The sequence below is a fragment of the Melanotaenia boesemani genome, chromosome 5 (assembly GCF_017639745.1).
Source record: "Melanotaenia boesemani isolate fMelBoe1 chromosome 5, fMelBoe1.pri, whole genome shotgun sequence".
Classification (NCBI taxonomy): domain Eukaryota; kingdom Metazoa; phylum Chordata; class Actinopteri; order Atheriniformes; family Melanotaeniidae; genus Melanotaenia; species Melanotaenia boesemani.
In genome coordinates, this window is record NC_055686.1 from 10312658 (window position 1) to 10336453 (window position 23796).

At 41.5% G+C, this 23796-nt stretch overlaps 4 protein-coding genes across 8 annotated transcripts in view; 2 read left to right on the plus strand and 2 right to left on the minus strand.

Annotated features, from left to right (window-relative positions):
* The window catches only part of LOC121639776, a 565698-nt gene that overhangs the window by 412953 nt on the left and 128949 nt on the right, over positions 1-23796 (plus strand). The window lies entirely within an intron of this gene.
* The window catches only part of LOC121639814, an 882884-nt gene that overhangs the window by 392713 nt on the left and 466375 nt on the right, over positions 1-23796 (plus strand). The window lies entirely within an intron of this gene.
* The window catches only part of LOC121639714 (SH3 domain-containing protein 19-like), a 48539-nt gene that overhangs the window by 9898 nt on the left and 14845 nt on the right, over positions 1-23796 (minus strand). Inside the window, exons 3-17 of one of the 4 annotated variants that reach the window (XM_041985159.1) lie at positions 22135-22175; positions 21078-21171; positions 19883-20018; positions 19232-19394; positions 17879-19156; positions 14726-14797; positions 12733-12967; positions 11891-12155; positions 11587-11802; positions 10522-10580; positions 10166-10410; positions 9089-9120; positions 8808-8982; positions 8620-8714; positions 6678-8352 (exon numbers count right to left, since the gene is read on the minus strand). In XM_041985159.1, the coding sequence (XP_041841093.1) occupies positions 8245-8352; positions 8620-8714; positions 8808-8982; positions 9089-9120; positions 10166-10410; positions 10522-10580; positions 11587-11802; positions 11891-12155; positions 12733-12967; positions 14726-14797; positions 17879-19156; positions 19232-19394; positions 19883-20018; positions 21078-21171; positions 22135-22175 (3214 nt within the window). In that variant the 3' untranslated portion in view covers positions 6678-8244. Of the gene's footprint in view, positions 1-6677; positions 8353-8619; positions 8715-8807; positions 8983-9088; positions 9121-10165; positions 10411-10521; positions 10581-11586; positions 11809-11890; positions 12156-12732; positions 12968-14725; positions 14798-17878; positions 19157-19231; positions 19395-19882; positions 20019-21077; positions 21172-22134; positions 22176-23796 lie in introns of those variants that run through there. The other 3 variants (XM_041985157.1, XM_041985160.1, XM_041985158.1) reach the window with 3 other exon arrangements.
* LOC121639742 (tripartite motif-containing protein 16-like) lies at positions 866-3761 on the minus strand. Its single transcript, XM_041985207.1, has one exon. The coding sequence runs from the start codon at positions 3759-3761 to the stop codon at positions 2100-2102; it is 1662 nt and encodes a 553-aa protein (XP_041841141.1). The 3' UTR covers positions 866-2099.

Consider the following 23796-nt stretch of genomic DNA (forward strand, 5'->3'; position numbering starts at 1 on the left):
GTAATATTTGACCCAAAGGGAGCATATACAAGTTGAACAGTAGAGGTCCAAGGACTGACCCCTGGGGGACTCAACAAGTTATGGCCACTCGCTCGGATTCATAGCTGCCGATTGTTACGGCCCTGCTTGTCGTGGACAAGCTGTGGCCGCTTGTGTGTGATTAGGGGCGGCAGAGCACTGCCTGGAGTGGCTAAGGCCAGCGCTTTTGTCCCCGCCCCTGTGTGACTGGCACTCCTCTGGACCAGTCAGGCTGCAGCCTGCGGAGAAGCTCAGGCTGAAAAGGCTGCAGCCGAGGCAGGTCTGGAGGGGGAGATGCCAGAATGGCTTCGGCCGCTCTCCCCCGCATGTTGTGCACCGGGTGTGTGTGTGTGTCGCGACCACCTCCTTTTCACAATGGGTGCTTAAGTTTTTAGTTGAGTTATGTTTACTTTGTGGTTGTTTTAGAGCTGGGCTAGGTTAGCATTTTATTGTGTTGTGACGACGGTCACTTTAGTTATGGGCCTGTTGCTTTTGTTTGGGTTTTAGTTCCACCACCGAGTGGCGGTTGTGTTTCGTTTGCACTCGGTGTGTGTTTGGTATAGGTTTTAGTTTGTTTCTTTCTGCAGGTCCGCTAACCCCAGCTCATCTTCTTTTATTTTACAGGTTTCATTCACTCTCACGGGATTTGTAAATAAATGGGCTTTTATTTTTACCACCTGTCCTCACCGTGTTTTATTTTACTTTGTTACACCCTTCCTCGTACCCCTGAAAGGTGGGTCGTAACACCGATCGTAACAAAATAACTCCAGCCTTCTAAATAGGACCTGAACCAGTTAAGAACCGCTCCAGAAAGTTTAAAAGATGTTTGTAATTTTCTGGTTTCAAACAGCATCGGACTTGGAAAAAAAATAGTCAGCCTTTTTCAGTCTCTCTAGAAAAAATCCAATTTAAACAATGACACACTAAACATTGCAGGTCTTGAAACTCATTATGTCCTACGTTGTATTTTACTGCCATCTAGGACTCATCTGATGGTACTACAGCTGACAGACAGTAAATAACAGATCCTTATTTTGAGTTTCCGTCATTAAATTAGTTCATTCTAATGTTAAGCAAATAGATAATTAGCTGTATATTAACTTTCATGTTTTAATACAAAAACTGAGACTTGGTGGTGGACAAACACCGGTAATCACTCTGTCTTTACCTGCAGAGGTGTGCTGAGGTCCTGGCGGAGAAGGAAGAATCCTGGAGCAGCAGCTCCGATGGACCTTTGTTTATTACAGGATTTATTCACTGTGTGCAAATAAAGTTTGTACAACCATCCACATGTGTGAATATTTGCCGCTGTATTATTCTAACAGCTTTAAGTTTGTTTCTTTTTAAAACACATTTTAATCCCAAACCAGCAGATGTGTCCTTTACAGCAGCTGCAGAAAACAAATATTTATTTTGTATTTTCACTGGTAAAATGTTGAAATTATGTCCATCATGATCATTAGAATTAAAATAATAGATTTTTTAAAAATATTTTACACAGAAAAAAGAACAAATCTTTGTAGTTGAGCAGCTTTAAAAATGTCTGAAAGAACAGAAAACAGTTCAAACTGACAATTTAGCAAATTTACTTCAACATTTTATTTAGCCAAAAACAATCAATTAAATCCACAAAATAATAAAAAACACTACAACAAGATTGATTAAATATTCATAACTGAACATATAAAGTTGTATTAATTGATTTAACTGATATAATTCTTTGATATTTTAATGAAGGAAAATGTATTTTATCTTAACATTCAGTCTACCCCAAAGTTACTGGAGCAGTGAGGCCAGTTCTTTATTTTAACTCTTTGTTTTAAACTTTTGGGTTTGACATGAAGTTCATTAGAAACACTTTTGAAAGTTTAACTAAAATCTGTTTTTGTTTCAACTCTACACGTTTCTTGATGTTAAAAGTTAATATGCAGATTGCTTCTGTTTGTTGAGTTTGGGTTTCAGGCATTTAATAAACTTTACAATATTTAAGATGTTACGGCTCTTTGAAGAAAATGAAAGAAAACAGAAAAAAATCCATCATGACTAAACACAACCTGCCTGAAGCTGCAGTAGTTTCTCTATTAAATGAACTCAGCAGTGGTTTTAAATCCTATCCAGAGTCCAGCATAAAGCGGCTGAGTGAATGTGGTCTGGACTCTGTGGAGGAGAGTCATGGTTTCAGAGACACTGTAGAAAGACAGAATACCTGCTCTGTGGTCCAGATACACTCCTAATCTGGAGGAAGGACGACCTGAGACTGGAGTTTGGACTCTGTTGTGCCAAAATGTGTAACTGTTTGTTTCACATTGTAATGACCAAGATTTGTTGTTCAATCCAAAAGCACATTCATAGGAATCTCCTGCCTTGCTGATGTTCTTGTAGGCGACTGCTACATAGACAAACATTCCTCTCCACTCCACCTCCCAGTAACAACGTCCAGTCAGACTCTCTCTGCTCAGGACCTGACTGTAATAAGTGAATCTGTCTGGATGACTAGAATAAAACTGTTGTTGATTCATTTTTGTTACTTTTCTGTTTCCCTCAGATAATAACAGGAGCTTGTGTGCTGTGTTTGGATCCAGTGTGATTTGTCTTGAATATTCTAGGAAGTCATCTCTGCTCTTTGGTTCTGGTTCAGACAGTAAAACGTCCACTTCAGTGGCTGCCAGTGAGATGTTTGTCCATTTCTCTGTCAGGATGTCCTGTAGTTTATCTCTGGTCTCTGACACAGCTGCTGTCACATCCTCAAAGTATCTGAGAGGATGAATATTGATGCTGGATGAGTGTGTAGACTCACTGAGTGCTGACAGTGAGGGGTAGTTGTGTAGAAACTGGGTGTGATCCTCTGTGTGTGAGAGCTGCTCCAGCTCGCCGTCTTTCCTCTTCAGCTCAGTGATCTCCTGCTCCAGCTTCTCCTGAAGCTCTTTGACTCGACTCACTTCAGTTTCCTGCTGGGATCTGATCTGCTGCTTCACATCAGAGCTTCTTATCTGGATCAGACGGATCAGCTCAGTGAAGATCTTCTCACTGTCCTCCACTGTTTTATCAGCGGAGCCATTGATGGCCTCCACCTCCTGTTGAAGCAGCTTCACATCTTTCTCTCCGTCCTGGATTCTCTGCTGGATTTGTTGTCGACTCACCTCCAGCTCCTTCTGCTTCTCAGCTCTTTCTGCTGCAGCTGAGACTGTTTCATGTCCTTTATGTTCATCCATTAAGCAGAGATAACAGATACTCTGCTGATCAGTACGACAGAAAATCTTCATCTCCTCATCATGACGAGCACAGATGAGCTGCTGGAGTTTAGTGGAAGCCTCAACTAGTTTATGTTTTTTAAAAGTAGAAGACTCATAATGAGGTTGGAGGTGTTTCTCACAGTAAGAAACAAGACAGACCAGACAGGACTTGATGGCTTTCAGCTTCCTCCCAGTACAGACATCACAGGCCACATCTTCAGGTCCAGCATAGCAGTGATCAGCTGGAGCAGCTTGGAGTCCAGTCTTCTTCAGCTCCTCCACTAACTCTGCTAACAGGATGTTTTTCTCCAGGACAGGCCTCGGTATGAACGTTTTCCTGCACTGAGGACAGCTGTGGATTCCCTTCTGATCCGCTTCATCCCAGTGGGTTTTAATACAGTTCATACAGTAGCTGTGTCCACAGGGAATAGTCACCGGATCCTTCAGTAGATCCAGACAGATGGAACAAGAGATGGTTTCTTTTTCTAGCTGAACTCCTTTCTGAGCCATAGTAGCTCCTCGTAAGAATTGTTTGAACACCAGGAAATCAATGCATGACACAAGAAGTAAAACTCGTCTTCTTCTCTTCAGCTGGACTTTGCAGCACTGTGGTTAAACCAATAACTGAAAGGGGAGGAAACAGGAAATGTATTCAGTTTGTTTCACAAACAAAGTAAGGACTTTCAGACTTTGCCGTTTTACAACTTCAAAATAATAAAGAGGCCCCCCTTTTTTTCTTTTAACCCTGTCCTGTCCAGCATCCTAACATACAGAACAGCGGTCTGTATGCCATATTTTGCCAGACTGATTTGCTCTACAAAGGGAGACATGTTATATTAATGGCTGCCCTTGGATGTTTAGAATAATTTTATTATTTTAATATAATCTTATTTTCTTTAGTCTTGATATGTCGGTGCTGAACCTGACAGGGAAGAGAGAAAAAGAGAAAAGGACAGAGTTGAAATGTGGAAATAAAAGTTGTCTAGGCTGTCTAAATCACATCAGTATTCACAAAAACAATATAAACTACCACAGTACTACTTCATACATAAAGAAAGTAGGATAATGATGATATGAAAAAGTACAGAAGTCATCAAACATACCTGTAGAGAGATGTACCAACACACAAACATCAGCAACATCTAGTTGAAAGCAGATTGAGATACGAGCACGTTTGTGAGCATGCACGTGTGAACGTGAACATGCATGTGTGATCATGCATCAAAGATGACACATGTGCTTGCAAGGGGGCCGTGACCAAGCCGCACCCCGAAGCATCAGGGGGAGACAGGAGGGAGCCCGAGGCCCCAAAGGCCTGGCAGGTCCACAGAGCATAGAGCCCAGGACAGCCAAAGCAGAGAGCAGCAGCCCCACTCAGCCCAGACCAGATGGGGCCCCAGACCAGAACCCCCCGGTGCAATGGGGCAGGGGCACCGAGCAGCCCAGGGTGACGGTGAGCAGGGCTAGCGGATACCGGGCGCTGCGGCGCGGGCCACACAGATAGCGGGCCTCCCACAGATCCAAGGGCCACCCATGCCCCTGGAAAGAACCCAACAGCCCCAGGCAAAACCACCATGGGCCACGCCAATCCAACACCAAGGCTAGGTACCCCAGACAAGGACATGTCCACGGGTCCCCCCTCCCCCCCAGGTTTCCCTCAGTGGTGGGTCACACTGCTGCCAGGCAGCAAGACCCCCTCAGTGTGTGTGAGAGTGTGTGTTATGTGTGGAGTGGTGTGGTGTTAAATATGGTAGAGTCTAAAGTGTAAATAAAATTGGGGGGAGAGAGGTCACAATGGGAGGGGAAAGGCCACCTCGGTGGCTCCTGTCCTCCCACCCACAGCCTGTGTGCCCATCCCCATGAGGCCCTAAATGTATATTGGTGTCTAAGTTGATTAAAATTTAGTAGGGTAGGCAGTCGCAGGGGTCCACCGAGGGATCTCGCAACTGGCCAAACCCACCACGTCTTCCTGCCTCACAGTGCCCCATGTGTGGTGTGTTTGGTGTGGGGTGGCGGGGGAGGAGAGGGGTGCAGGGAGAGGCACAACCGGGAGAAAGATCTCCTGGGCGACCAACTCCTCAGCTGGCCACTGTAGATGCCCCCACCTCTCCAGGACCGCCCGAGGGAAGAAGGGCAAAGGCGCTGGTAGCAGCGCCACGGACGCCCACTCTACCCCGGAAGTCTACGCCACCACCCCAGGGGACCAGAGAGCCCAGGTTGCACACCCATACCTCTGGTCGGACCCAAGGCCCCCTGACCCCGGAGCCCCCGCCCCCCACCACAGCGACTTGGCCACCCAACCCAGGCCAGCCCCCTGGCCCGCCCCCCAGGGAGCACCAGCCCCTAGGCCCACACAATGAACCACCCGAACACCGACCCCGAGAAACCGCCAGGGCTGATAGACCCCCATAATGAGGCACTCTGAGACCAAGTTCTACCAGTTTCTTATTCGAAACAAGTCATCAACAACTTAGCAGTACCTATGTGCACATGCTGCAGACTACAGGGAAGTTGTGTCATTGCACTTAAAGAAATAGGTCCATTACTACACTTCGATACATTTGTTATCAAACTGATAAATAAAGCAGCACTGACATCCTAACAATGTCAACACAAATCAATTAGACTTTTTTCCTTTTTAAACAAAAAGTGTACTGCATTATATCCAAATTAATCATAACTCCAGTCACTGAGTCTAACAAGATGATGCTGCTGAACTTGTGGAGTTGACTCAGTTACAGAAAATCTCACCTCAGGAACACAGGTGTTGAGTTCTGGTGTCTCTTTGTAAATGCAGTGATCCGATCAGTAAAGGGGAGAAGTCTGGAGATGGTGGGACACTGCCAGTTTTCCAAGATGCACATGATGCCTGCAGCGATCTAGCTCTGCAACCTCTACAACATACACAAGGTCCTATTCTTTTCTGTAATCAACATTTTAATTTTCCTTTTTAAAGAACACACACAAGCAAAAGACAACATGGCGATACATTGAGAGCAACAAAAAACCCAAACAAATAAAAACAAGCTTAAAATCTTTTCTTTAATCTTCCAGTGTTTTAGTTTCCCTAATAGAATCGGTGAGGGTTAATAAAGCACTTTTAGAGAAAATGTTTTTCAATGTGCATGTGTGTGACCTGTGCGCTTGTGGAGGGCTTGATGGGTAAAGATGGATTTTACTGTAAAGCCCTTTGTGTTGCTATTTGTTTAAAAAGGTGCTTTAGACATAAATATTTAGAGAAACCAGCCATTACTGTGACCTTGTCTTTTAACTGATGTGCAGCAGACACCATTAGCATCAGACAATAACTGATGATCAGCTTCTGGCATTAGCACCTACTCTGCAACTATTCATGCAAAAGCTGCGAGCAACACACCCCCCATTCATGTAAAATCTGCTATCAAAGACCAAGCAAACACTCCTGCAGCGGATGCAGATTTTTATTTCCTCTCATTGACGATAAAAACATGTACATGTGTTGTACAACGTAAAAAGCAGAGAACCAGCATCAACCTCTAATACTTCACATATAATGCTATCATGCTGAATTTGACTTTAAGTTATATTCTCTCCTAAAAACAAACAAAAAAAGAAAACCACCTTTAATGTTGGTTTTAAGGACACATCATTGTTCTTAGTTTTAAATAAAAAAGCAACTCATTCAGTTTGAATCTGAGCCTCAAATGCAAACACACAAACATCATTTTATCTGCAGTTTTAGTTTAAAATATGTAAAATCAGACATCACAGCTGAGTCACTGGCTGCAAACCTGGAAGGAAAAAAATATGCTTTCATAAGATAGATCTTAAAAGTTTAAGGTAGCGGCCGAGACTCAATCTGTGTGGGAGTTCATGACAGAGCGAACAAAGGAAATAAACCGAGGAAACAGGAAAAATATTAATCTGGTTTCCAGATCTTCACTGTTGCGCCAACCTGCTCAGTATGATGCTGCTGCTTAGAGGGAAAAAAAAAAGAAAAAAAGAAAAACTGCTTCGGGTAACCAAAGGTAGGAAATGTTTTATCTGAAGATTTACCAATAATCTGGTGCCAACGCAGCTTCCGGTTTCACTCTGTAAAATGTTATCTGACTTTTAATCCCATTTAGTGAAGACACGAGTTTATATAGTTTAATTAAATTGTTTTCATTACATCCACTGTTATTCATAGCCCAAGTGGATGTAAATGAGCCAGGGTAACACGTCTAACAGCTTTACTCGAAAACACCTTACGCTGTTGGTTATTTTTGGTGTTTTTATTATAACAAAACAACGATCGACATCTGACAGAAATAAAATTCAGCATCGATTTCTGAGCATAAAGGATGAAACCTGCTGTGATAAACAAGTAAAATGATTTGATATAAAACACAAGAACCTTCTAACATCAACTAGAATAAAAACAGGTTATTTGTCTGGCTATATGCTATATGAGGCTGTCAGACCACAGAGCCTAAACTCATCTAGAAATCAAAGCATGTGCTTTAATCAGGCTGCAGATGCTGTAAAAACACCAAAGCCAACTTAACGTTTCCTGTTGTGCAGCCGCTCAGCAGAGCTCCTCCTCATTCACTTTATTTATCTGATCAGGCTCAAGATGACGTCTGTAACGGTTTCACTGCATTAAACATAAAATTATCTGGTTAACTTATATTTTTTTTAAAGTCTGAAACTTCTGTAAACATGTAAAAAAAAGGGTAAAAGTGAAGAAGAAATGGCTTTTTTAACATTTCCAATCTGAATGTTTTTTATAATCATCTGGATGAATCCAGAGGAAATAAAACACCAGCTTCAGTCCTCTGGATGTCATCAAAAGAAGAACAACAGATAAATCCAGTCATGAAAGGCAAAACTGACCAGTAGTGTCCATCAAGGTCCAGTAAAATCTCATCATGCCGTCTAGAAATAAAACATCAGTCTTTTAAAAAACACTGGACTGGGTTTATGTGCATCTTTCCCAGTTTAAAACTCCCAACCTGAGGTCAGGATTTCCCCATTAGAGAAATGAAATGTAGTTTTTAGGTGCAATCCCGCGCTTCCCGTTCACAACGCCCAAGATCCACTGCTCGTCTACAGACTCCACCTGTGTGACAACATCTCCGACCTGCAGAGGAAACAGAGCACCTTCACTGGTTTGTTCTCTCGTGTTTTACAGATTTAAGATACTTTTTCTCCATTCTCACCACGAGAAAATGACAGGATTGTTTTTTTTCTTTGCAAACAAACTAAAACAAAGTTTTTGTTGGACTTTAGTTCAAATGGACAGAAATTCTTGCACTTAATTTTTTCCTGCCATCATTTCATAACTTCAATATATAAATATATTTATGGCTTAAAAATGTTTTGAGGACAGAAATCTCTCATCACACACCTTGAGTGTGAGTTCGTCCTCGTTCTTGGCTGTGAAGTCAAACACAGCTTTGGCCGTGCCTTTAACCGCCGCCTGCTGGCCTGTGATTGGCTGAGCTGGAAACAAGACGACATACTGGTTTAGAAAAATATTCTTATTTGTTTATTTAACTGCACCCACACATCTGTGATATTGTGTCTGAGTTGTACCCTGGTAGGGCTGAGTGAAGGCTGCTGGGTAAAGGCCTTCTCGCCCCTCCAGTTTTCCTCTCCTCCACTCTGCATCGATGTGCTCGGTCACTTGGATCAGCGCTCCCTTGTGGAAGGACAGATCCTCAGCAGTCTGTCCAGGGAAGTCGAACAGAGCTACGACCCACTCCTCCATCTGCTCACACAGATTCATCTCAAAGTAAGAACACATTTACACACCAAACATCATTAAAAGAAGAAAATTATTAGGAAGAAAGCAGCTACCAGGACAATATACTCACATCTGAATCTGGACCCTGTGAAGATTTCAGTGCTGGTGAGGAAAATGTAAAATTAAACACGAGCATTAGATTCACATCCAGAGATGAAAAACTATTAACTGATTTTAAATGGATGCAGCTTTAAGCACAGACACATGATGGTAAATCCTTATAAAGCTTAAAAAACTAATTATATGTCTGTATTTTAACTCTGATTATTACTGACTATTGGTAAAATAAAACATCTAGAAGCATTTTAACAGCAGAACACTATGTGATATTATTCCTACCCATCCCGTTTGGTTAGATTAGGGGAATAACTTTTAGCTCCTTCATGTGTTTGGTGTTCTTCTTTATTCTGATATTTACATGGTAAATGGTCTGTATTTATATAGCACTTTTACCCAAAGCGCTTCACATTATACATCACATTCACCCATTCACACACTCATACACACACTGATGGCGGAAGCTGCCATGCAAGGCGCTAACCACGACCCATCAGGAGCAATTTGGGGTTCGGTGTCTTGCTCAGGGACACCTCGACATGAGCTCAACTGGCCGAGGATCAAACTGGCAACCTTCAAGCTACAAGACGACCACTCTACCCACTGAGCCACGCCGCCCACATTTGAACCACAGGTCCAAAACGGAGTTTAATAGCTGTGTTGCACCTTCACTTTGACATATCTGAGTCATAACTGCTGCACAGCACAGTTACATGAGCATGAGAGGTTCTTTGGATAAAGCCTCCTGTGTCTTGCTGCTACGCCTTCCTGAATTATTGTTATTTGGACAGGTTGGTCTATCTGTCAACTCCACAGGGTTAAAGTGCTGTTACGGCCTTCATTTGAAATAATAATTCAACACGTTTACAGAGAAAAACTTCTTACCTAATTGATTGAACCACATGAACAAAATAAGAGGAAGAACTGATGTAAGATGTCTGTCTTGTGATCTGTTTTACAACTTTTTTAATAAGTTAGCGTGCTATCTGGTCATTTAAATTCATCACAGATCTCTTAAGAAATCAACTTTGAGGACACTTGAAGGATCAGCCGCGGTGTGAGCACTTTTAAACAACGTCCTCCATCTCACCTGAAGTCTCGGCTGTGTCTGCCGGTACCAGTTTGGTTGTTTCCCCCGGTGACAACGCTGGCTGTGGGAGGGGCTCTACCACCTCTGTGAAGCTGAGGGGAAAGATCCCGATTCGTCCGTGGATTTGGCCCCGCCCCCATTCTTGCCCGAGAAGCTCTATGAGGGCGATGACGTCACCCTGAGAGAACGTCAGCTCATCCTCCTCCTCTCCCTCATAGTCAAACATGGCGATGCAGCGAGGACCGCTGCAGAGGTACAAACATGAGGAGAAATGTCCGACATGAGGATGTTTGTTCTGCTACGGATATCGATTGAAGGCTTGGCTGCAGTTTATCAGCTGTTTGTGTGAGACGGACCTGATGGGAGGAGGGTCTGGCTGCTCCTTTTGTTCCACAGGCGGCTCAGGCAGAATGGACTGAAGGAAGACAAAGCAATACACTTTAATATGTTCAATGACACGTTTCTAAACACAGAAAAGCTCAGGCTGACCTCATATTAGCAACAACACCTTTTACTGCCGTCTCAGTGTTGATAAAAGCTCAGGCTCTGCTGGGTGCTGTATTTATGCATTAAAGGTGTTCTACAAACAAACTTTGATTCAATTTAAAACATCCATCTAATCTTTTAAATTATTTTCTGCATCTTCAAGTTACAACTGGGCAACTTTCATGTCATCACTTTTTAACGTGCAGTTACAATGAACTTTATCTATGAGCAATCTGTTCTGAATCAGGCTCAAAACATCATAAAGGACAACCCCAACATCCTTCACTCATCGTACAAATCACTACCTTCCGGAAGATGACATAGGTGATCAAACACAAATCTAATGGTTATAAACTCCTTCCTTCCATCCTCCATAACACTGCCTAATAAACAATCAGTTTTATACTTTCTATAATAATAGTCCGACGGAGCATGCTGTGTAAGACAAATTTCCCTTGTCATTACAGTTAATTTAAACTTCCTTCTCATGTTTAATGCCCCAACTTTCATTGATGATATGTCCAGCAGCATTAACGTGAGGTGTAAATTAATAGACTGTAAAACACCTTTTGAGCTGCACCTGTCCACTGCACAGGTTGAGTAAAATTACCTCTGAAATGTGGTCTAAAAATGGTGATTCCAAAACCAGATAATAGATTTTAATCAGGAACTACCTGCACAAAAATCAGCCCTGTGATACAGATGTTGATACTTTGAACGAATACATAATTTAAGCTCTACGCTCAGACTTGGAGATTTCTGCAAATATCAAACCAGTAAGACACAAAAAGACAAATTAAAACTGGACTGCTTCATTTAAAATCTGTTTTAGGCATCAATAAAGAAGAGCCAGTATATAGAGCCAACATTAGCAATGCATGTTTTTAAAGCTTAACAAAATACTTCTCAAATCCTTTAAAAAGAGACAGATTTACTAGGTGGATCAGAACCTGGGTGTCTGATAGGCTGAGACCCTCCAAGGCAGGTTTTAACTGGCTGTCCTCATTTTGGACAGGTTCTGGTTGGGTTTCCAAGTCCAAGAGACACTGTGATGGGTTGATGAGAGAAGGGATGGTGGTTTGACCCTTCCCTTCAACTGAGAGAAGCTCAGAGGGGGCGGGGCTTGGGTCGTCCAGGACGATCAGGACTTCCTGTTTCTTAGAAATAAACAAATGAAATGAGAAAAAGACTACACCAAGATTAACCAGAGCATGTTTTGCTATGTATGTATGTAGGTACCATGTAGCTGGTGTAAAGAGGGTGTCCAGGTTTGGGGCGGGGTGGCAGAGGTGGCCCTTTTTTAGCTGCCCTCTGTGCCTGAATCTGATTGGCTGACACTGAGGACAGAGACGAAGACGTTTTAACTCCAACGGGAGGAGTAACTTTAGGAGGAGGAACCATCTGGCTGGACGAGGAGGATGAGTTAACAGCTGGAGGTGGTGGCCTCACAGGGACAGATTTGATAGGTGGAGGGCGAAGGGGGAGGAGCTTCACACTTGATGGGCTGAAAAAATTTGAAATATACAAGTCAGGTGAAATGTTAAAGTACTGAAAGAAACTAGACTAGTCTACACTTGTGCTGCATATCTGTACAGCTCCATCTCTGTGAGAAACACAGTTTACTGCAGCTAAAGAACCAGTATGATCAGTTTCTTACTGGTGAATTTCCCCTGAACGAGTTTCCACTGGCAGACACACAGACAAGTTTAAACATGCATTTGTCTTCTGTGGAGATAGGTGGGTTAGCAAGGTGCATGCATAAATATCCTCAGAAAGATTCATGCAACTGTTATCAAGTACATGCATTGTTAGTTAGGAGGAAAGTTAAATAATTTCATTATAATTCAGCCATTTTTATACATAAGAATAAACTAGAAGTCACAGTGGGAGGTGTGGAGGGAGTTCTGGCACATGAAAGGCATCGTCCTGCGTATCGGCTGTTTTAAATCAAGGTTAAAACTTTTCTATTTGCTTTCCTCAAACTAAACTGTCTGCAGTTTAAAAAATCCTGGAGGAAACCCTGTAATTCCCTAATCATTTAGCTTTTACTAGACAGAAGCTTCATCCCTTCCTTTTCTTACCGTGGGGGGAGAGGAGGGTCTGAAGAGCTTGGGTTTGTAGAACTTATAATTTCACTCTTGGTGTGGACCAGTGGGCTTTTCCTCATGGCTGGAGCTGGACTTGGAGGTTTGGTCAGGGCTGGTCCTGACAGTCTTGGGGTGGTAAGAGCGGCGGCAGGTGTAGGTGTGGTGGGAGCCGGGTTTGGATCAGGAGGTGTCTGCAAGACTGAGATGGGTTTGGGGGCCAGATTTGGTGCTGGAGGAGAAGAGCAGATGTCCTGTTAAATCATTCACTCAACATAAATCATTGCATTACTCAGATAATGGCATTAACAGCAACAAGAACTAATTTGATGCTGTATATAAAAAATACATTAAACAGACTTTAAAATGCAAACTGGAGACAGATGTATAAAATATGAAAAAAGAAAGAATGAACATTGATTTAGAACTCAGATTTTCTTTTCAGCTTATTTTGAACTATTTTCAGTGCAGTAAATCTGTGTTACTGCCTGGTCAGATAAGGACATTAGTGACACGGTTCTGTGGTCTTTTCTGTTTTTAATCAACATTCAGTAAGAATTAAACTAATATCTAGTTCACAATGACTGAAGTACGTCAGCAGACTTCTAAGTGTTTATCTGTTTGGTCTCTACTTATCTAGTAGCTCCCTCTACTGGCTCTAATAAAAACACTACGTTCAAGCATGTAGATAAACTGGCTTTTGGTAAACATTAAAAATAATTTTGCAACTTTTTGTCTGTACATTCATCCGCTTCCACTTCCACAAGAGCGACCCAGCTGCCTCCCCAGCCCAGAAGGGATTATTCTGCAGGAGACTGGTGTCTGTGGAGGTGACCAGGAAGCTTCCTGATCAGATCCCTAAACCACCTCAGCTGACTCCTTTTGATATGGAGGAGAAAGGCAAAGTGGTCACAGGGGAGGGGTCAGACTGAGAGCGATTTGAAGTGCTTAACAACAACATGCATCAGACACCTCGCCCAGACAAAAGCACTGGGAGCTTCCAGGAGACAGACCTGGGAGCAGCCTGGAGGTGGAGCCTTGGGGCTCAGTAAGGCAAACACAGCTTCCTCTGACATTGTCTGCTACTGCGGTTAGCTAAACAAAACACAGCTTAGGACAAAATGAATCAACGCTTCAAAACCTCAAAGCTACATCAGAAAATAACCTAAATAAACACTAAATCATTAGATAAAGATTGTGAGATTTTGTTTATTTGTGCTTTTTCTGTTTTTGTTTATCATGTGTTCTCTGAATTGTATATATATTGACTGTATATTTTTTGTTTTCTGAAAGCTTTGTATGTTTGCAGTTGTGCTTTCTGAAAGGTGTTTTTGAAACGCAGACATGTTGTGTTGTGTACTTCACTGCCTCTTTAGATTCTTCACAAAGTGGGTGCAGAGACGGTAGAAGTATTATGTACACAGGCCTCATATTTTTTGTGCAGAGGCAGAGCATCCTTGTGGGCTGGTAACAGATAGTCTGAGGCTGACATGCATCTGGTACACAACTGTGTGTGAGGACTGGCACCGTTTCAGACCATGAAACATTCGTACCACAAGAAAATAAATAAAGACTCAAGCAGCTGTCTGTTAACAAAAACTTATGCAGCAGCTTATAAAGGGCCAGAATGAGAAAGCACAACTTGTATGAGTGCACCACCACACAGAAAAACACTCATACATGTACACACACACACACAAACACACAATATACAACAACAGAGGGAAGGCTTGTTTCAACCCACACAATGACAGCATTTTTCTCTCACAGGGTTTGAATTGCCCAACAACCCTCTCTCTCATTGTGATGCAGACAAGCAGCAGTCACGCTCAAACACACTAAACATGAAATCTCTCAATGTTTGTATATTTCTGCCATGTAACAAATGAGATTTGTGTCTCTGAGCTCTCAAACACATCATTAAGCACACAGCTATTCCAGCTCAGTGTCCACACACACACACACACACACACACACATTACATCCTTACCACTGGCTCTGCGGGGTGAAGTCAGTGCTGCTGGTTTGGTCGGGACGCCGGGACGCACACTTCCTTCTTTCACTAAAATCCCATCAGAAAGCATCAGAAGTTATCTCTGGACCATTTATGTTGGTGTAGTTGGTTTTATAAAAATAACACAGAGGAAAACACTGATAGAAAGCTGAATATCTTTAGACTTTGGACTATTCAAGAAAACAAAACAAAAAACTTCTGGACTTTTTCTAACACAGAAAACAGATATTGACAATGACAAATATTGACCGTTTAAATAAATCGTGCATAAATGAAACTACAGTGCTTCTGTTTTCTTGTTATGGTTCATTTTTATAAGAAAAAAAAAAAGACTACAACAACCCACTCAACCCAAAACCAATTTCTGTAGATACAGCCGCTTCACAGACAGATTTTTTGAACATGTGCAAATCCTTTCTGTTCAAACTAAAGTCATTCCTTCTTTTAAACAGCACCAGACCTCAAATATTGAGCCAACCTTTACCCCACATTAAAATGCTCAGTTACTGCTCATATCAGACAAAGTATGTTCCTGGTTTCTTCCCATAAATAAAGTAAAAAGTCTAAACTGGTTATTTCACTGCATGGATAGTTAATATCTCTGTGCCTCTTGTTTTTCTATTAACTTGACAGAAAGCTACAAGATATGATAAAAAGACTCTGTACCAGTTGTCCAACAGAAGACTTAACTGGTACCAGTCAGAGGCAGAGAGGAAGAGTCGCTTCCTCGACTGACTTGAGTCTGCTTTCAGTGTCTCCTTCCAGTGTAAGCTGAGACGTTTGTTAGCTGTTTATTCTGTGGTGACAATGAATCTCTGTTCAGGAGTCAGTGAGGAGGAATCAGACATGCTGATGTCACATAAATCCTCTGATCAGTGAGACCAAGTACAGACGAGCAACATAATGAGGAGGTCGTTTTAGCAGCCACAGAATCTGATGTTGAGTCAAATTAGAGCTGGACGATATGCAAAAACAAATATTACTTTAATATTTTCTGTATTGATCCATGTTGATCTTTAACATAATACTACCTGATGCTGTCAGTGTGTGTGTGTGTGTGTGTGTGTGTGTGTGTGTGTGTGTGTGTGTATATGTATGCACTGATGTACTTTAAAATTCTATTAATGTTTTTACATCATTGCAGAAGCAACATAATGCCGTTGTGTTTCAGCATATTTAGAGCAATAGTGCATGTTCTTCCTTCTCCCTGCCTGTAGTGTGAATACACAGTCTGTAACTGTTAAGGAATATCTGAGAGTAGTCAGATAATTGTATAATCTGATATGGCCCGTCTTTGTAAACACTCTGTGTTTGTTGAACATGGCAGAGCCCACAGACTTAGCATTAGCAGCTAATGTGAGAGGTAATAAGCTGCTAAATCATTTACAAGTGAATGTAATCCAAGTGTACGAATCCAAACATGGCAACATCTCAACAAGAGAAGCTCATTCTGGATGGAAGGGACACCGGCATCCTTTCAGTTGTGTGTGTGTGTGTGTGTGTGTGTGTATAATTTAATATTTTCACATTTACTGCAGTGAAATGTACTGAGATAAAACATGAATAACAGACATTTATCAGCTTTATTTCTGCTGCCACAATCAGCAGAATTATCAGCAGTAATCAGGTCATGATTCTAGCAGCTGAAAATAATTTACTACAAAATGTTGTAATTCATTTCCACATGTGTTTTCTAGGTTTATAAATCGATATCACAACAGCTAACTACAAAGTTAAACACAGCGGATATTTGAAAGTGTGTAAATTGATCTGGTGGTGGTCAACAACCAGATGGAGAGGTCATCAGCAGCAGCTACACATTGACGTTATCTGCTAGATAAACAGTGAAAGCAGGAAGCAGCACGCCTTCCTCATGTAAATATTTGTAGAATAACCCAATTTATGCTCGTGTGCTTTAAAAGTTCAGTCCACCATTGCTGTTACTTCCCAAACACAGGAAATACCGGTCAGTACAACTAGAAAACTACTGCAGACAGACCTCACTACTTCTGCAGCATCACATGGTTAATTCAAACTTTAAAAGCAAGATATCCATCAACAGCTTTTACAGACTGAGATCACTGGCTGATTCCTCATCTTTTGGGTCATTATAAATTTAGGATTGTAGTGAGAGATGATGGATTTGTCTTAACTTTTGATTTTGGGAGGAAAAATAAATAACATTCAGTTTAAATGCCCAGTAGAGGGAGGCTGCTTACTCACCTGACATGGTTAAGGAACAACCTGAGCATACACTAATTCTTACTGCCTCCTGTTGTTTGATAAATTAACATGACAATAACAATGTGCAGGATATGTTATGTTAAGTGTGTGTAGCTGTGAAATTTGTACTGTCTAAAAATACTAATAAAATGCAACTCAGTGACAGGGAGGTTCTGTTGCAGACTGTCTTCATAATCAGTTGCTGTAGATCCCTTTTCCCCATGTTTTCCACACTACACACACCCAAGGCTTGTGTGAAAACAAGAAATGTTGAATTAGGACAAGAACCAAGTCCAAAACCCGACCAGAAGACAGTTACAGACGTGAAGAGGAGTGCTTTCAAAACTTTTTACAGGTCATGTGAGCGCACTTTGTGGTAGTTTGCTTAGCTGCACACCACAACAGAGGCATGATACTTCTAGAAGACTAAAACCATGTATAATTGGCATCGTGTGATCAGAATAAATGATAATAAAGCTGCACCTGATCTGAATTTAACTCATCATACAGGATGGGGATTCGAACTCATACAGCCTCTGGGGATTTCTAATCTGGTTATGATGTATTCCAGTAATAATACTACCGTTACAGTAGCAATTTTTCTTTCCAATTTTTGCTTTAAACATACAATCTTTTTTCTTAGTGGCCATCAGCATAGCTAAGCAGTTCAGTGGCAGATGCCATGTAGCACTACTGTTTTAAGGAGACAATAATCTGCTATTTTAATCACTTTCCTACAAGTGTTCCCACTAAAACAGATATTAACCATTTACAGTGTTGTACTTGTACACATTTCACATTCCCATTGGATTTAGAGAAAATTACTTTTTTGTTAAACATTTGTGTAATTGCTTAGAGCTGCCTGCAGAGGTCGCTATGGAGTTAATGCTCCAGAAAAAGACTCACCAGTTTGGGTTGTAGTGCTCTGGGTTGGTTCACTTCCAGCCTGAGTTTTAGTCTGTGTGCCACTGCCAACCTCCACAGTGGTCTGATCTTGGTGTGGAGCTCCCACACTGGCTCTGGGGACAATTGGAGGTCTGGGTGGAGGTCTCGGGTTTGGTGGGGAGGGAGTGCCACTGAGTGAGGGGGATAATTTGGGTGGAGGCGGCCTTGGAGCAGGGACAGGGGCAGGGGTATTAGATGATAGGGTTTCTGTAACAGATTGTGGTTTTGGCAGCAGGGAGGGGGTTTCAATGGTTTTACAAGGCTGGATTTCTAAACTGGGAGCAGATTTTGTGGTAGAAGACTCTGCTGGCTCTGAAACAGTCTGAAGTTTAGAGTTTAATTCTGCAGATGAGGTTTCAGTTGTTTCAGCTGAACTCAGTTCTGCTTGTGCTGTAGTTAAACCTCCATCTTCCCAGAATACTTTGCTGGATGGTTTGGGACCAGGGGAAAAGCTCTTGGGCTTTGGAGCAATAACAGGAGGCACAGATTTGGCTGGTTGCCCCTGGAGACGAGGACGTGGTCGAGGTTCTGGTCTCTGTGGAACAGCAAACCCCTGACCAGTCCCAGTTTGTCTGTTAGCATCTCCACAGCTCCCATCAGCCACCTGCTGCTGCTGTTCAAAAGCTTGTATCCTTGCTCTCAGAGCCGCCATGTCCTCTGCGTCCTCTTCCGCCTCCCCTTCCTCGCTCTCTGATTGGCTGAGCTCGCTGTTGTCACTGCGGTGATCAGGGAAACCCCAGTCGTCCGAGCTGAAGGCCTCCAGCAGCTCCTGGAGATACTTTCCTTGACTCTTTTCTTGGTCGGTGCTAACACTTTCGGCACGTTTGGCTAATGTGGCCAAACCGTCCTCTCGCAGTTTCACCAAAGTCTGAATTTTTACCGAGCTGCTGATTGGTTGGACAGCGAGCTTAGACCGAGGACGTGGTGTGGGACGCTTCGATGGGACAGGGGGGCTGGTGGTAAGAGGAGGCACCACATGAGAAGAAGTACTCTGATCCCATTGATCAGTCTGCGCGCTGCAGGTTGAGGTCAAAGGTGAACACAGCTCAGTGAGGAGATCACAGCATTGTGTGTCTGTGGAGGCGTGTGCAGCCGTCTCAGAACATGCATGCGGCACCACACTGACAATGTCAACAGACGTGAGCGCCGATTGGCAGTTGGTGGTGGTGACGTTCTCAACGTTGGTTGATTTTGGAGGGTTTGGAAGAGGCGGCCGGGGGGGTCTCACTGGTCTCCTTACTGCACAGAGAGAACCTTGGTTTAGTTATTTAAACAAACTAACAGAATAGATAACAAAAACACATTCGGCCTCACCTTGTGGTTCCTGAGGATCAGGGGAGGATCCCGGATCGGTCTGTGTCGCGATGGTTATTGAAGAGACTGGGCATGAGGAGGATGAGGAAGAAGAGGAGGAAGATGGGAGGAGGACCTGCTCCTGTGTCTTCTCTCTGATCACCTCCTCATAGGAAGGAGGAGGCTGAAGAAGAGAAAAACACCAATTACATGAAATAAACTAAAGAAACTTCCAGCTACCTCCTCAGCCATTTAACACACAGATAGAAACCTCAATTAAAAACCAAGTTTCAGTTAAAAGCCAAGCGTCATATAATGGCTGGGGTGGGCTTAACAAACAAACAAAATCTGTATACTCGTCATTAACTAGTTTGTGATATATTATCAATTCAATCCTTCTGAACGACATCACATCGGTATGTAAGCTGCTTCATATGGTGTGCATGGAAAATAATATTTGTTCTCAGAGCTGGAGGATTTCTAATCAGATAAATTTATAAATTATTTCAATTTTAAATGGCGCAGGAAGTATTAAGTGTAATAACAGCTCATCATGCTGGATGTTTGTTAGCAAAAGTCAAAGCCAAGAGTTTTGAGTCAAAAGAAATTGGACTGAAAGCATCATCTTGTGGACAGATGAATAAAAACAGAAGCTGATAAACAGCTCCTCACCTGTATGGCGGGAGGGATCGTAGACCCCCAGATCTGTGCAGCAGGAGGAGGGGGAGGAGGGAATCCTCCAGCCGCCCCAGGGAACCAGGACGTGGAGGCCAAAGGCTCTGCAGACAGGATGGTGATCTCTGGTCGCCTGGCAACACAACAACAACAGGAAGTCATAAAAAGAAAAAGCACAGCACGACCACAGCAGGGGGAGTTCTGCTGAGCAGAAACACAAAAACCTGCTAATTTTGTGTAAGAGTAAGCCATTAAAAATACAAGAACTCGTATTGTACTAAAAAAAAGAGAAAAAATAATGTAATTATACGTAACAAAACCTGAATAAACCAGCAGTACTTTTACAAGAAAAATAACTTTAACCTTTAATTATATTAAGAAATTTTGGTATTTAAAGTGAAACTCAAAAAATGCATTATTAAAATCTTAAAGACTTTCAGAAATTGCTGATTTATATTTTTTTTTATTGTTAAAGTAAGCAAAAACATTTTTTGCTGATTACTTGCCAAAAAAGTTAAATTAGGTAAATTTCTTCCTGTTCGAGTCTGAAGTTATAATTAAGTATCTTCAGCTTTTGCAGCATTTTTTTGATGTTAAACTAGTTTAATGGTATAAATACTTTGAAAGATGTCTTTGTGCATAAGAATTGTGTCACTATGCTTTCTGCCATCAATATTTGATGAATCTTAAAAATTAAATTTAGGGCTGCCACTCTCTCTTGCCATCAGTGGGGAAAAATATGTGTTAAACTCTGATCATATTAGAGTTTATTTGGTTTATGAGGATCGTCTACATCTCCATCTTTGTTTCCTCTCCGACTCAGGAAGTCTATGCAGGATATATTTAGCTTATTATGGTGTACAGGTGAGTAAAATACAGACATTTTATTAGTAAGTGAATGGATCAGGCAGCTGACTCCAACACAGAACAGCAAGCATTGAGTTCATAATATATGTTTTATCCCTATTAATCCCAAGATATGCACACAAAACACAAGAAAGCCAGGGATCAGTAATGTGATCTCAGTGATTTAATCCTCATTTAGTTAATTATGATGTGAGCTTTGTTTACAGAAAACACAAATGTCTGCACTCGTTTGTTGACTGAAATCTTGCATCTTTGATTTGTAAAATGGATTAAACATCATCATCATCATAAAACACATAGGATTTATAGATTGATGACTGTTTACCTCCTATCTCTATCTCTGTCTCTGTCTCTGTCCGAGTCCCTATCTCTATCTCTGTCCCTGGGTGTCTCTAAGAGAGAAGTCGGCCTGGTGGAGGCTGAAAAAAGAAAAGACAGCACAAAGTTAGATAAATGTGACTAAATTAATTCAGAAAACTCATTTCTAGCAATGTTAGAGAAATAACGCTGAGGTACATTTGTTAACTATATTTCCCATAACTGACACATCTGTAGCTGTGATGTAATATTTCAGTAAATTTGTGCATCGGAGCTTCTTTATTGTTTGTATGTTACAGTGTATGTTACTTTCTGAATATCTAAACTCATCAATAGAGTTGCATGTTACGTCTGACTCTTATAAACCAGGGTTGGCAAGTCTCTTCATCAAAATCACATTACAAGCAAAACCAAGACTGAGATCCGTGAGCTGGATGATGCTATCCAGGGTAGAAAAATTCAGGTAAACAAATCTGACTGTTTTATTTTTGTACCTTTAAAGCTGCATGTAAGGACGAGTGTGTCTCTCACTGCTACGTCAGACCCACACAGCTGCAAAAGCCTTAAAATGCTGAATGTGAGAGCAGACATCTGTGTCTCTCACTGCATGAGATGATGCATAAAAAAAATCCTTAAATCTGCATATACAGAACATGTGATAGACATACTAAAATATATGTGCTCTGTCTTTTTAAACTACATGAGGAGACTCTAAAGGGCAAACAAGTATGCAAGCGGTTAAGCTGTAAAATGTGGTGGCGGTCCAGTTTGGAGAGTTACCATCTTTCTTGCCATGTTAAATTTTACTTAGCAACAAAAGGTCAAAATACATACTTTCCATTTTAAAAAAACACATTTTTCCAGGCCACACTTCAAATGGACTTTGTATTTCTACAAACTGTAGTATCAAATTAGTTTCCAGGATTTGATTATTTAATTCATTTATTAACCAACTAAAGAACTTGAGTGATTTGGCTCTGGGTGTTGACTCTTTTCTCTCAGCATGTATACTTGTACTTCACACACACAAAATCACTCATAAAAGGTGAAGGATTAAGACTCACTCCTCTTGATGGCTGCTCTGAGGGACGAAAGAGGGCCTTGGCTGCAGAGAGAGGAGAAAGGAAACCATGAGTCACATTATTTCACCTCCATCGCCTCCTCCCTCTCTCCCCAGTAAAACTCTGTTTTTTAAGGACAAGGGACAGGGCCAACACACATGTCCCATTTTCTCCTTAGTACAGCATCTCCAACCTTTTTTTTGTTTGTTTTTTAATTCTTTTAAGGCCCTTAAATAGACATTTTGCTTTACATTCAGCCAGTTGAGTGTTTACTGCCTGGCTCCAGGGCACATAGCTGGCACAAAGAAGCCCAGCTCTCACATTATAAATTGCCTGTGTCAGAGGGGAAAGATTTAATCTCCCAATGAGTTATTGTTTCTAACTATGTCCTTGATGAAAGCTGTGTCTAAGTGGTGCAATGTTAACCCTTAATTTATCAACTGCAAATTGAATCTACTTACATTGCTTATAGTGCTCTGTTTGAAGTGCTTTTACATAGTATTATATACCTTTGTGCTGCAGTGTAGCTAAAGATGTAAATAGTGCCATATGTCGAATTTACTGCACATTTTAGAGCGTTTTAATCAACTTCCACGGAGCACCATATTATTATACTGCTCTTCAGCAGGCCTTACAGGCATTTCCAAGTTGGTTTTGGTTAAAAATGACATATCTTTAAACATTTCTTTTTTTGTTTCCACATAATAAACAGTATTTCACTCATTTCCGCAGCACATGGCTGTCTTAGTATCACCATGTTGTTTAAAATGATATTTTAAACAAGAGTTGGTGAACGCTCCCCTCAACGGTGTTTTCTAACGCTAACTCGTATATATTAACACAGAGTCAAACAGAAGTTATGGTATCAAACCAGCGCTGAAACCACTTTGGTGGAAAAACATAGTTTAGATTTCAGGAACGACCTCTGCTGTCTCTGTATTTATCTGTGATCTATCATGTTAATCATGGTTCTCCTGGGTACAGAAGCTGGACATTACCTAACACAGCAACCCTAGTGGTTAATAATTATGAATGATCCAGCTAGACTTACAGAGAAAACACTTAATACCTGTCTAATCTGCAGTAATATGAATCTGAACTTCCAGTAACAACAAAATCAGAGTATTAGTTTAGTCTTTAGCCTCGAGTTCAGGTAGTGATCAGAGTAAAAACAGGTTCATAAAGACCTATGAGGAGACTCATGATACACATCATTGATCTAAAAAGAAATCTTTACATGAGCAGGTCAGACTTGATCTTTTGCCCTGATATCTGCTTTCTCACTGGAAATACCCACTGCTAACTGGTTAGAGCTCAGACTGAGGATTGCTTCTTTAATTTAGTTAACAAAGGATTTTTGACTTCAGGTTTGTATTATCTGTCTATGAAACCACATGTATTCAGCAAATTTTTACATCTGCTTCTATAAGTTTGATTTCAGAAAAAAATGATGGTACATTGTTATGAAAATTAATATGATTCAAATTTCTGCAAAACTTTTGGGGCAGTAAACTGAGACAGGTATTCGTACCACACAGTAAAACAAAGTTTTCCAACTATGACTGTATAGAGGATGTGTCTGACACCAGAGTAAAGGTAACAAGAAGCTGAAAGCTAACACCACGTTGTCTGGTTGCTGGGCACCTGAAACCACCAACACACCTA